Consider the following 15,207-nt stretch of genomic DNA (forward strand, 5'->3'; position numbering starts at 1 on the left):
AGTGGAAGAAGGATGCAAAAGAGAGAAAGCATTGAAGAGCTGAAAATATTCAGCTAGATTTGAATTGAGAACTGCAAATATTGACAATAAGATGATTATGAAAGAAATGCCAGAAAATGTCAGAAGCCATCCATTACAAACCTAATTACAACTGTCGCATCCATTAGATTAAACCATTGTTTACGTAGGCCCTAAATGGAAAAGTCTTAATTTAAGAGATGCGTTACAATAGTATTTCTCTTTAAAAGTTCCACAAAATGGGAATGTCATTAAGGAATGCAAATAACGTGACCGTTGTGTACTGAAGGGCTGGTGCATGCACCTCCCGCGTTGCCTTACACTGACTGACGTCAATGAAGAAGGTCATTTCGGTCATCAAGTTGAACTATTTATTCATTTTGTGATAAATTGTGTTCTAAACCGTCTTAATCCGGAAATTCTTATCTGGCTCCCTTAATACCCCCCCTTTAGCCTCGTAAACTTTCTTTCGTTTTATAATAAGAATTTAGTATACTGAACACTATAAATAAGTGATTAATTTGCATAGGAAAGTCCAATGTTCGTAATTCTAGAATAATCTCAGTTAAGTCAATTGGATCTGTAGACAAATAATCCTAATAGACGTAATGAAAAGGGAGAAATGTATTCCTCAGAGTACATTGTAGTCGGAATTTACAAGCTCAGACATTGTCAATAAACAGAAGAGGGAAAAACAAATATTTGGTTTGTAATGTTGTTTGCTTGTAATGCAACAAGATTTCTAATAAAGTTAGCTATTTGTTTTTTTTCCTCATCAAAATTAGATGAAGATGTAATACGAATTTAATTGGAATACGGTTTCATTATAAAAATACATCTACAATGGCAGAAATGTTGTGTTGTAAGAACTCTTTAATGTTATCCAGGCACGTTTTTTTCTCTCCTACGAATTAGTATGAATAGACCCCAGGGAAGAATTATTATTATTATCGCAGAAACAAGAAAACTGTTCTAAATTTCCTCGGAGATAACGCAGACTGATTTATTAAATTGATTGTGATCTTTATTAAAATTTAATGATAGCAACATAGAAAGTATTTTTTTTTTTTTTTTAAATTTACTATAGAGAATTTGTTTGCTACCGTATACGAATTGAGTTTAGTTTATTTTCGACCTGCATAATAGGATTGTTCAATAAGTTTCATCTCCAACTTTTTTTAAAAAATATTTTTAATTACTGTATGTGAAAAATTTTACCTTCAGACGAAAGCTTAAACCTTCCGCTTTTCGAGGAACCTTTCATTTTTCAATATAGTTCCCACTGGCGTCAACGCACTTAAGACAACCGTGCACCAGTTGTTATATGTCTTCGGTGAAGAATGAGGCCGGTTGCTGACGAGAGCAAGAACGCACTACGTTGATAACCTCCATTTCGAATGCGAAACGCTGGCCTTCAGGGGCCAGGTCAGGACTGTAAGGTAGGTGCGGCAAATATTGGATCATCTGCAACACGGTGGTAGTTCCCCGGTTTGTGTGAAGACAAATTCTACGCGGACATGTAGGGAACTGCGGTTAATGTCGGCTCGGAGTTGACAGTGGTACCATGTCCTAAAACAATCAATTAGCACCACATCTTCACTGTCCCAAAAGATGGGTGACCAGGATTTTTCCTGCTTACGATTGCTTGTTGAACAACTTTTTAGGTTGTTTGGAGGATAGATCTCTGTACTCCATAAACTGGCATTTAGTCTCGGGCTCAAAGTAATGAGCCCAGTTACGATGTGCATGAAAAAAGCATCTCCTTCTGTGTTGAAACGAGCCAAATTTTATTCACATGCGTTTTTGCTGAATTCTTTCATTTCCGTTGTAAGCTGACGCGGAAATCGCCTTGGACACACCTTCTTGAACCCAAGCTCGTCACGTAAGAAGTTATTCACTTTTCCGAGTGATATTCGAGTAATATATACAATGACCCTCTGCGTAATGCACCGATCACTACGAACCAGTGCATCAACCTCTCACTTTCTCTGTAGTGGATACAGTCGTTGGTCGTCCACTGCAATTCTTGTCATACAGATGCGATGTGGCTGGATTCTCTGTGCGCACAGTCCGAATCCACTTCCTCATTGTGCTGATGTCCACACGTGCCTCCCCATTCATGCGACAGTAAATGTTGATGGGAATTACACCTTCCAGTCAAGAGTTCTATAATCACACTCTGTTTTAACCGGGTGTTCATGTAGTCCATCACTAATCCTGTGGCTGTGTCGTCAGTGGAGTGACCTTAAGAACAAACCACATACGTAAAGCAGAAGATTCAAGTTTTCGTTAGCACGTAGTACAATTAATAATAATAATAATAATAATAATAAAAAATAGAGGATTAGAGGCAAAACTCTTATATTACAAACGAAATTCGGTGCGAACTGGACAACCCTCGTATTATGAACGGTTTTATTAGTATAGTAAGAGTCCTAATACTTGCTCAATATGTAACCTATATATTTCTAAAATTATGATGATAATTATTTTGAACAAATGAACCTTCAAACCAAAATAAATTAGATATTTGTTCATAATACTTCAGCTGTTCAGAACTCTGAAACATTTGGCAGGAACTATTCAACTTTTGGCTTGAAAACAGCCTAGAAATCGTTTGATCTCATCTAGTAAATATTAAACACAGGTTTTGTACCGGTAATTATTCGTCTGAAATTGGGAAAATAAAACTGTCAATATAATTTTTCATTGCCGGATTGGAAATTCGTTTGCTGAGTATTTATACTAATTTCTGAAAATCTATTTGTCAGTCACTTTTAATTTTCAAAATGTTTCGTTGTGTAATTCTAATATCTCTGCAAAATATTGTAATTTTTAAAGATTGAATTAGCTACTGTCAGATTGGCATGTTACATGTCACTTTAATGTTTGAACGATTTTTCAGATGTAGATTTTACAAACGAGCACTCAACTAATTAGTTAGTATTGTCAGCTGAAAATATGTCATACAGATTTAGAAAGGAACTGTATCCAACAAAGTTCTTTGCGATTTATTTATGTATGTATGATATATATATATATATATATATATATATATATATATGTGTGTGTGTGTGTGTGTGTGTGTAAATATAAACTCTAAATGAGATTGAGAACATCTACGTCGTTTGTATAGTATCAACAAGAAGTTTTACCCCTTACGATCAAATGCAAGTAAACATTGATGACATTTTAACTAGTTTTATCAAGTAATGTGAGGCGCGTGGCCAACTTTTCCCATACGTTTTGATCTTAAGCATCATGAAGTGACCTCGTGGTTGTATGATAAACGATGAACTAGTTTTAACTGGATAAATCTTCGGTACATTCTCTCCTGCAGAGAGACAGAGCCGCATTCTGGGAGGAAAGGGTTTCGCGTCAATTTGCACTTGCGGTGTGCTAACACAAGCAAATGAGCACAGCTGACAGAATGTGAAAAACAATATGATCGAAACGGATACACAAGCAAAAGTGTTAGTCTTTCACAACACAATGTTAAAGAAAACATTTATAATTAATGTTTCTCTTAGAGTTGAAAGTATAATAAACTGTTTATCTTTTCCGTTGTTTTCAACGCTTTTATAGATGTTCTGTATAACCTTAATGGTGAAATGCATTAAATTTCAATGCGTGTACTTTTGGTACTTTAACATTAAATGTATACTCACCCAATTACTTTTCAGAAGTTAACTTCCGTTTGTACATCGTAAATAATGGTGTCTAACTTCACGTTAAAAAACGTGATTAGGAAAAATAAGAATGAAGCAAATGATAGAATCAGCTACTTGCAGACATCATGTAGATGATACAGAATATTAATAAAAATATTCAAATATCTATCTGAAATTGCAGAAATAAGTCGTTCTCGAGGTGAATGTAAAACGACGACATACATGACGATAGGGCATGGGAGCTCAATGGTAGAACTCGTACCTCTAGTGCGAGGGGTCCTGAATTCGATCGATCGCGGGCCGTGTGAGTTCGTGATGGACAGTATTGTGTCCATGTACTTTCTCGGAGTTGTTTCCTCCCACATTTTTACTTTACCAATTCTTTCATAACCATTCACTTACACTAATTATAGGTGTCTTTTAGTCTAAAGGGGCACCTTCCTGTGAGTAGAGAGAGAGAAGAATCCAACAATGCGGTCAGGTTAGCTGTTTAAGTTGTTACAGAAGGAAATGGCAGCCCATACTAAAACTGTACAAGCTCTTCCGTGGCTAAGCGGTTAGCGTACGCGCCTTTGGCGTGGGGGACCAGGGTTCGATTCCCGGCGGGAGCACATGTGGTTCGGATTCCACGTTAATCAGTAGGTCCACGTCTCATATAGCCTCGGTGCTGAACGGGACGTTAAACTCAAAATCAACTCAACTAAAACTGTACTAGTAAATCATTATTGGTTTATACGAATAATATTTCCTGTTGCCACTGAAATTAACGTTCGTTGATTTTTTTTTTTTTTTTGTTGAAAACAGCTCATCAAAGAAAGAAGTTTGAACTAAATACATGTGAACAATGTAATGTTTGTGTTAAATGGTAAATTGCTTTACTTGTTTCATACAGTACCAAGTATTTATCTAAAATCATTGTTATATTTATTCTTTCTTTTTCTCAGGGTTCGTTGCATGTACAGCTACTAATCCAATATGGTTTGTAAAAACAAGACTACAGTTGGATCAAGCAAGAAATGGCCACCGAATGTCAGCAGCCCAATGTATTAAACGGATATATAGACAAGCAGTAAGTTTCCAGTCATCTAGTTATCAAAGCCAAACCAAGTTCTTTGAAATAAAAGCATGTGGAGTGCAGTTAGAGTGAAATAATTCACGCATGAATTCATTTCATACTGATAGTAATTCAAAATATTTTTTTTGTGTGTGGTGTATGGTTTGTTTTACTAAACAGTTGTTTATTAGTATTAAAATTAGGTTTATGAAACATTGAGTGTAGTTGTAGATGATTTTGTCAATGAACTGTGTAGATTTATAAGCTCAAATTATACCATTGACGCCATTAATGCATAAATGACAGATTTTACAGAAGATTCAGTGATACCGTTGAGAACTAAATTGTAAAACTAAGCATTTTTAAGAGCTCAAATAAAAATTCCATTGAATTCTGACAATTGTTTAACAGACGCTTAAAAAATTAATAATAGAATCAGGAAAAATACACATTAATAATTATTTCCCTTTCGTGTTCTTCCAGTCTAAAATGATTGAGATTCAAGAAAACATTTCAATGACTTCCTAGAAATTCGATATCTATTTCTATAATCCGAAAAATATAATTAATTCTATAATGATTTTAAGGTACGATTTCAGCGGAAGCTTTTTATTTTTAAATTATTACGTTGCATTGTTTATGTCCAGTATGACTTTTAAGATGATCCTCCTGTAAAATTTGTTAAATATCATTTACTCCATATTTTGAAAATTCTTGAATTTTTTGTGACTACAGATTACCATTCGCAACTCAACTTTTGGTTTATCTTGTATATAGTATTAAAGGGGAGAAAATATACCGGTAGCCTTTTGAATATCCGAACTTTTAATTAACATTCAGTTGATTTTTTTTTTTCGAATTTTAAACGAATTTTTAGTTGTCGGAATTGCACATAAAGTTATAGAAGAATAAGATAAGATATTATTTTAAAGTAGATTAGTATCAAGTGTCTTGTATAACGGTTTTAATTATGTCAGCATACGACAAATGACCTTGCTAGAACATCACAGTAACGCATGCACAACTGTTTGACTAAGTCCTTCATTTTGCAGATTATATTCGTCATAAAGTTGAAAGGTTGGGGTCAAGTAAATATGCTGGCTAACCTTATCCGGTATAGTGAAGTGATTAAAAGCTTTCAGTTTATATCCCGATGTGGTTTTCAGAATTTGCAAACTCGGCTGAGAGAGAGAGAGAGAGAGAGAGGACAACAAGAACTGTAAAGTACATGCTATATAGATCGAACTAAGCCCCACAGCGGCCCCTTGAAGGATCTATAGTTTTGTGTGTAGAAATTTGGCTAATAAGACGTAATTTGATTATTTGAAATTTAACGACCAAAAAGGCCACAGGAGGCGTGGACCTATGTTTTAACATTCAATCTGAGGGACATATTTTTTCGATGAGAATTAAAATAGGATTTCGTGTTCCAAGTCACGCTTAAACGTGATAAGATAAAAACAGAGAATTTAGCTGTATATCGGATATACCAAGTGTATGTGTTTTCAATCTTAGACTCGTACTTAGGAGGGGTTAGGGACTGGGTGACCATGAATTTTACATCTTCTCCATAATTTTATCTAATATTGAAGGAAAATATCATTTCAGTACAATATGAAAAAGTGCTAAAAAGAACCACTCGCTTTTTTGCAGCTTCATTATATATGGCCGCGATTGAATTCACTTCATTGCACAGTAGGAATCATTCTTGCATTACAAACACTTGTAGTCATATACAACACAACGTACTGTCTGACAACCTTCAATCTACGTGCATAATGCCCTATACAGGCTTTTTTAGTAAGGACTTCATGTACTTTAACTTCACGTCTGCAGGTATTCTAATTTGTTCTCTTCTTCTTTACACCCCACTCTTAAAAAAAATAAATAAATAAATAAAAATAAAAAAAGTCGATATTTTCTTTTCTTTTTTTTTTTGTTTTGTTTTGTTTTGTTTGGAGAGTTGAATTTATATAGGTTGAATTTCATGTTTTCAACTTCAGTGAAAGATAGGATCAAGCAGTCTCATGAAAATGAGAAATAATTACTGAGTCTTCTTCCCCCCTAGGATCCAAATTTCCAGAAATACTTTCTAGCCATTTAACTACACCATAAAATAAATATACTTTCCCAATTTCATGTTTCGAGTACAGTGGTTTCTACTCGCATTGATGAACAAATTGCTAAATAGAGATATTAATAGTGTAGTTACAGAAATTCTTTCAAATAATTGATTACAGAAATACAAGTGATGTGTGTTACTTAACGAAATATTCAGTGGTATATTTGAAGATCACAGAAACGCGCAACATTGCGCGAAGGCTAGAACTAAAATAAGAAAAGAGGTGCAACTTGCACTTCGGGCTAAAGTAAATGCTGCGTTGCCAGCTCGAATGCTTCATCACCTACTATTTACGGGTAAATCCATTTATCGGAACCATCATTTATCTACAATAAACTTCTGTTATTGTTGAAATTGCAGCAGCGACATTAATACGTTTTTAATTAAACTATAGTGTTTTTTTGGTCAGCCGGAATGTCACTATATTACACTCTTGATCAAACGGATATTTATGTTTAACAAACCCCAGATATAGTGTAGTTCTCGGATTAAGAAATTCCTTCAAAGATTTTGAAACATTGGAAGAAATGTCTCGAAAATCATATGCTGTTCAATACGTGCTCCGTTGTTTCTCGTTGATTCAGGCTATTATTTGCTTATTTGTGATGAGTCAAGCATAAAGTAAGATTCGGAAGTTAGAGTGAAGATATTACTATGAGTGTAGATCAACAGATTTACACTGAAGGAAAAATGGAAATATTCTACATAGCCTGACATTGTACATAAAGATCCCATGCATTGTAATCAATCAGTGGCGATAAGAGTAATCTGTTCATGCTACGTTGAAAAATTGTTATATTGCAATTAGATGCTTTGATTCTTTAAAATTATTGTAAAACACTAATGAATTAATGGGCTCAACAGGAGTTCGAAAATACTACCGTAAACTTATTTTAATTGCCACATTGTACACACAATTTCTCGTACATTGTATTTCATGTTATCAGTTCTTTGCTGTGATAATTCTCCTATCTCATATAAAAATATACTGCATTATGTAACGCAAATATTAGTATTTGCACAGATAGCAGACGTACACATTATAAAGTTCAGCTCTGTAATCTTAAGTCGTATGTTCAAGTTATTGTCAGTGGTATCAATTGTTTAGTATTTTGAACTTGAAATACAGTAGTGACGATTGTCCGTATTGCCAAATATCCGAATCAATTTCAGGAAAAATAAAAATTTTGCTGAGAAAAATCGTTAAATCGCCGAGAATACTGTATAATAATTAGTCAATGTTATCACACAGTGGACAGCGTATAGCAGTGCGAATATGTGCACTAGACAGCATGTTAGACATCTGCATACATATCGTACGCCTGTTTTTCTGTTTTATACCACTGTTTATTTTGTATAGTTTGTAAAACTACGTATGTATTACAGCAATAATTTTGCTACAGTATAGCATACAATAATCCCCCCTTTTTCAAAGCCTTGTTTGCCATTTCTTTCGATTATCCGGATCGGGTGTAGTCCCAGTACGCATGATCGATCAGCACACGCAAAGAAAACTCAAACCGATTTACATTGAGAATAACAAAATACTTTAAAACAAAAGCTTAATTTCAGTAATGTGTGAATACTGATTGTCAGCTAAGAGAACAAAAACAACACTTTGATTCGTACTAATACTTAAAAGGCACTAAAAGGGGAAAAAAATATCTAATTTTCCACAAATTGAACAACGAATTGTTCTTTTCTGACACCATTTGGCGCGGAAAAAAAAGAATTAATCAAGAAATTTACATAAAACAGTAATCGGTAATTGTTCACAAGGGCACACAGCTAAAATACACCAATCCTTCTGCATCCCAATTTAAGATTTTTAGATTCGAAATTGGAACACAGAAAGATTATTGTAAGTATTTTGTCTTGAATTAAAAAAATATAGTAAATTGACTTTTTGGTTGCTTCTAGTTTTTTCAGTATTCCGGGTATTTTCTGTTTTATTTTTTAAAAATAAAAACATCATGGTTATACATCGTTATGATGAATTATAGCATATACAGTAGGCGCTCTTTAATCTGGTATTCTAGGTTTGGTACATCCTGTAATCGATTTTTTTTTTTTTTTTTGACATATATTGATCTTGAACGCCATATTGTGTCACTGCACTACTCGCGTTTTTATTTCGATCAGTGTTTATGAGAACTGTCAGTTTTTATTGCAGTACAGCTTTTCTTGTTTTCTTGAGAGTTACGTATCACGTTTGAACATGTTTTAATCGCTTGTGCATTTTTATCTGGAGCAATTTATTTTTGGTATTCCCGTTAAAACTACATTGATATTCGATAATCTGGAAAGATCGTTTATTCGGCATAGTCGTGGTCCCGAATGTGCAGGATTAAAGAGCGTCTATAGTGACCGCAGTGACTCGTGAAGCTTGAGCTCGGTACGATTCGTGGAATTGCCTTCCGATGCTGCTTCCCGAGCGCACAGTTGAGGAAACGTCAAACAGCAGAAGTGTTCCAACTGTGATGCCAAACTTTGAAGACATGGTGAACGAGCAACGAAAGCAGCACTTGAAAAAAGAACTATAACATGAACGGTAACAGTTATTCGAATTAAACGGGAACAATAAATAACACTAGCAACAAAAAATAACCAAACGAAACTTAGTAAGCAGCAATCCGACAACACTGTACTCTCAGAAGGTATTCTCCATAAAACGCGAGACGATGCTGGCAATATTCCATGGATAAGAGTTGACGACCGGGATACATCCTCGTGTTCTATTGGATAGTAAAATATGTCAAATTCACGACTCCTTGCGGTCAGTATAGTGTTCTGTTTCAAGACTTTGCTTGCCTCTTCAGTGTGACATGTTCAGCTGCACTACTAGACGTATGACCTGTTGATGGAATTTTTCATTTTGAAAAATCCTTTAACTCGAATGAAATAACTTTTAAAAATAAATACTATGCAAGTTCGTTCCACACTTCTAAGTCTTGATCGGAAAATTGATAGAATGTTCTTTTAGAAATAGGTCACAAGGCAGTAAAACGTTTTACAAATCTTTGGTGTACAGAAAATTTAATATCATTATATAAATTTATTATTATATTAGTAATTTTAAGTTGTCTTTATTGTAGAAAATTCATCGTCAAACTTAAGTAGCAAATGCAAAATATAATGAAAAAAATTCCATGAACATGTCATACATTTAGCAGTGCAGCTGGAGGAGTTATGCCGAAGAAGAGGCGAGAGAATCGTTGAAACAGTATGTGTTATCATTCATTATAACGATGTAAGATGGCTTTATGTTTTAAAATATTAATTATGCATCCATCAGTAAATATACATTTTTCTATCTTTTTTTTCTGTAAGTCATGGTTTGAAGTTATTTTCTGGTCAAGAGGCAGTGACTCTTATTATTTTAGGCAGTCATGTTGTATTCCTATATATATATATATATATATATATATATATATATATATATATATATATATATATATATATATATATATATATTACTTTATCTTTGTAAAGTTAATTTTTTTGTGTATATTTTGTGTAATTGAAGATTTTTATTCTTTAGTCCAGTTAGTAACTTCCGTGAAAATAGTTTTTCCTATTTAAGAATCGTTTTGCATTCTACAATCAGATGTCGACCTAATAGTATTTCCCAACAGTTTATTTTACACATTTAATGACAGTTTTCAAATATGAATAATCAATATCTATTTCTTCTGGTCAGTATCAAATATACATGAATTCCCTTAGATATAATTAAGTTTATTTAACATCTTCGCCTTAAAAATAGGTTTTGATATTTAGATTAAAAGGGAGATAAATGTTCATTAGTTTTTTCCTTGATTCTGTTTCTATATTTTACGAACACCTATTGACATTGTACCGCGTTCCACTAGAAAAAGAGATACACATTTATGTTATTGCTAGTGCTTTTTTCTGTGATGATGATAAAAATTTTCGAGTACTTTTTTATTTATTTTTTTAATACTTAGAAAAGCCAAAGTTGGTCAAAGCAATGTAAATCATATAAAATTTCATAAGTATATATAAGTAGTAAGTACTGAATTTTGGAATATCGTTTTCCTTGCACCAAAATCAAATACTTGCAAATTATTTTGTATGATAAATGTGTCTCTTGTGGCGAATCAAAACATTCTTGTTCACGATTGTGTACATTACAGAATCAACAGTAGCATTCATACCACAAAAACCTTTCTTATTAGGAAAAACTATTAACCATGTTTTATTAATATTCTTTTGAGAATAGGAAGAATACAGAAGGTTGTTCGGTGTATATCGGATCGAATTACGAAGACCGCTACCATCTGGGGAATGAAGCTAGAACGACATGTCTGCTGTCGAAAGAAGTAGTGTGTCTGAATATATAGGTAGATGCATATCGTGTGTCGTCAGGTGACGGTGCCTAAATTAAACTGTCAGTGGGAAGGATATGACGTTTTCTTGTTTTTCCTACATCACATAGTGAACCAGTGTCGAGATTATGGGTTCACGCTCGGAGTGACCAATGTGAAAGTTGTGGCCCGGTAGCATGTGGCCATACAGTTGCAGACGGACAGCAGCAGGAAGTCCTCCAAGGACTGTGCAACCGGAGTACTGTAGAGGTTCAGGAAAATCCAACGACCCAATGTGATGGGCCAGCGATTCAGTTTAACATCATCAACTGTGAACACAGCCCTTCATAAACGTTTTCAGCTGAGATGCGTTTGTAAAACCCCGCGTACGTTATCTGCTTTTGCGCTAAATGTAGAACAAAAAACAAACTGGAGAAACAAAAAACTTAATGAAAATTGCCTGGTGGGGTCCAAATCACAGGCAGTCATCACAGTGAATGAAGTATACATTCATCTTACTGCTTGTGTCACATTCAGGCGCCGACACACCGTAATTGTGATGCCAAGAGTCGCTGCAGTTGCTATTACCGTTGCCCGAAAAGTTTACTGCTGAGTTTATTATTGTTGTGGGATTTAGTTACGCGGGGAAGTTGCTGATAACACAAGATTGATAAAAATGTGAGAGTGAATAAAAAATTTCCTAGTAATCCACTGTGACACTTATCTTTCAGATGGATATTCGTAATTGTATGGTGCGGACGCTAACTTAATGAGGATCGATATGGACAAACTTCGAGTTTTACCTCCAGAACATCCCAGCATTTTTATCGGGAAATCGATTAGGAATTCGTGTCATTCAGTTTCATGATGTATGGAGAGCCCTAATGCTAGTCCAATTGATTTATGCGCTTTGGTCTGTTGAAAAGACTTGTCCAATACCGACTTCCGTGCACTCTCGCTGGTCTGGAAAGCTTCCAGAGAGAAATGGGACCGAATTTCCTTGCTCGTGCTTCGCTGGAGTTTGCTTCAATGGAAACTTTGATGTCTGATAATAGTCGACAGAGCTGCGAGTCCAATAGAATACCATTGTTGGTGGTGGTGGTGCCGGCGAGATTTCTCGTAAGGTGAGTACCCCCCCAAAATCGATGTGACATAACCGAACAACCTTCTGTAGTTTATGAAAGATAGCGACATATTGTGTTTAGTTTGGGGCATATTTTGTTAGTCCCCTGTTTGCTTTTGCAAATTGTTCTTTGCCTGTGGCCTTCGGGCCCCTTACCCCCTAAGTAACATCATGGCGATGTTTCACAGGGGATCCGTGGATTCTACAAGGGCATCACGGCATCATACTTCGGCATCTCAGAGACCGTGGTGCATTTCGTTATCTACGAAGCCATCAAAGCAAAGCTGATGGCCTATCGAGCAAGACAAGAAGGGGACGCCAAGACTTCCAGGGACTTCCTTGAGTTCATGATGGCCGGCGCAATCTCCAAAACGGTAGCTTCCTGTATTGCCTATCCTCATGGTGAGTAAACTGATGCATGCTTTTTTTTCTTTTTTTGTTTCGCAACAGATCAGCTTAAGTGCATGATGATCTAATGACCTTGCATGTTAAATGATAACATTACTATATTGTTCTCTTTCATAATTTAACTTTTATTTCTAGATCTAGTCATTGTAAAATAAATTGTGTTAGATATGTAATAGTATACACATATTTTTAGTTGTATCAGCGTTGTTTGTGCAAAGATAGTAAATTACAGTGTTAGAATAGTGTTTAGTCATTATGTAGATAAGCGATAGTGAGCAAAGAAGTTCTATTCTAACACGAAGATAACGTTAAAGTTGTGAATTAAATGTACATTTTATTTGGTTTCTTTTCGTCAGCCGTTATTGTTCGAACTATGGCCAGATTTTTTTTTGGCGGGGGGGGGGGTAAATAAATAACTCGATCCTTATTGTTTAATATTTGGAAGATAAGCGTTCGTTTCATTGTCTTTTTATACTTTTATGGACATTCAGATATTACGTGCATTAGTGAAACGAACTTTTTTTTGGGGGGGGTGGGTGGGGGTGGAATACAGATAACCTCGAGCCTATTCAGAGAGAGAATATGACCTATTTGAATAAAGAAAAATTACGTTGTCGCTCTGCTCTGTTGTAGTTGTATCAAGTAGTGGCCCGGGGTAATTTCAGTTATGATTTTTTTTTATTTTCCTTCCTTTTATATATATATATATATATATATATATATATATATATATATATATATATATATATATATATAATCCCCATTAGTTGCTACAGGCTTATATACCAATTAGTTACTACAGTCTTATATTCTTTTCTTTTATTTCTTCTCAACGTTTTTTTTTTTCTTTCTCCAGGAATAATTGGTTTGAAATAGGGAACAATATGCCCAGTTTCAATGCATAACTCTCACCTCACTTCCGTAGAGCGATATATGTCTTTACGCTTTATTATTTAAATGCGGAAGCTGGCTGGTCAGTGTTCTGGCTTTGTTCAGAACTATGTTCATTTAAGTTTTCACTAAATCCGAAACTACTTTTGACTATGCAGAGCTTGTGCAAACGTATTCGTATGCGTAAGATGAGAGGAAGTAGCACAATGTAATAATTCTTCCTACAACTCTAGTCAGGTAGTAGAATTGATTTCCATTTCGAAGTGTAGGTTGGAATATTTTATGTATATATTCTGCCTTGCTTTTCCGATGTTTTGTTTTCGATCCTCCGTAGAAGACGAACATTATTGCATTATTCATGTATGGATCTGCTTTGCATCGTGAAAATGTCTCTGTTTTTACCATATATAATTTTTCGATCGAAAGAAACTGCTAGAAATATATAAAATGAAGTGAAGAGTTTTTTTTTTTCATCTTTTATTTGTATTCCATTTTTCTAAAATAGTAGTATTGATATTTTTCAGATGTAGATCCTAAGCTTTGGTTTTGTACACAGAATGTCTTCTAAGACCATAGTTCTCAAAGACTTAGTTAAAATTGACTAAAGATATGCCACATTGACTTGATACCTAGTCTTCTATTCCAAGAGCTGCTATTGGATGAAGGAATTCCACTCCCTTTCGCTAGGGCTCTCTCGCTTAGGAACAGCAGAACTCTTATTGGCTCAACGTGCGGGTGAGAGTTTAGGGCACATTTTTGCCACGGCTCAAGACATTTTGACAGCACTATACTAGTATTAAAATGAGCTCTGATATCTATCCCTTCTGCTCTCTTGAATAAACTAGCTAAATTATATATATATATTGATACGTGAGAGGAATCCCTGCTAAGTTTACCACGAAAGATTGATGCAACCTGTCTATATTGGTCACCATTGTTTGAATTAAAAACCCGCCAACTTCAGAGAAACATATAAGAAGCGAATTGTGAAGCAAACATTAAAAAAGTGTTTCTGTGAAAACTACATAATTAAGATCGTGCAAAGTATAAATTACTTATTACTTCATAGATATAAAGAAGCTCGTAATCACAGAAGAACGATGTGAACTGACTCATAACTCAAACTAGACTTACTTTAAACTTCCTTACAGTTTAAACGTATAGACTTCTCTTTTTGAATCATTAACTATACGATAGTAGAATAATTACCGACATATACCAATAATTATTTTAAAAATAAGTGAACTTTTTTAGATATTGTTATGAGTAAAACGTAATTATGATTTGCACAGTATTTTACAATATGTACTTTTGGACACCCACAATAGTATATTTACTTGGACTTGTCATGTGACAGTGGCGCATTGCAAGTGTTTCCCACAGATAAAAAGCTTTTAAAACAAAATAAAAAAAATAGAAAGATGTTCCGTAGTCAAATAACGTCAGAACTGCCGTTTGGTAAAATGGACTCTTGGAATTGGCCAAACTTCAAGCAAGAACATTATTCATTCATAACAGATACCAATCTGTTCATAGATTTACAGACTGCAAACATGAAAAGCAGGAAAGTACTCTGTCGTCCATATTTTTGG

General features: G+C 34.6%; 1 protein-coding gene across 1 annotated transcript in view; it reads left to right on the forward strand.

Moving 5' to 3' along the window:
- Rim2 (replication in mitochondria 2) overlaps positions 1 to 15,207 on the forward strand; it is a 97,250-nt gene that overhangs the window by 54,410 nt on the left and 27,633 nt on the right. The window contains exons 4-5 of the mRNA XM_081736660.1: positions 4,634 to 4,758; positions 12,505 to 12,718. Of these exons, the coding sequence (XP_081592786.1) occupies positions 4,634 to 4,758; positions 12,505 to 12,718 (339 nt within the window). The remainder of the gene's footprint in view (positions 1 to 4,633; positions 4,759 to 12,504; positions 12,719 to 15,207) is intronic.

The sequence above is a fragment of the Thermobia domestica genome, chromosome 13 (assembly GCF_964235325.1).
Source record: "Thermobia domestica chromosome 13, izTheDome1.hap1.1, whole genome shotgun sequence".
Taxonomy (NCBI): Eukaryota; Metazoa; Arthropoda; class Insecta; order Zygentoma; family Lepismatidae; genus Thermobia; species Thermobia domestica.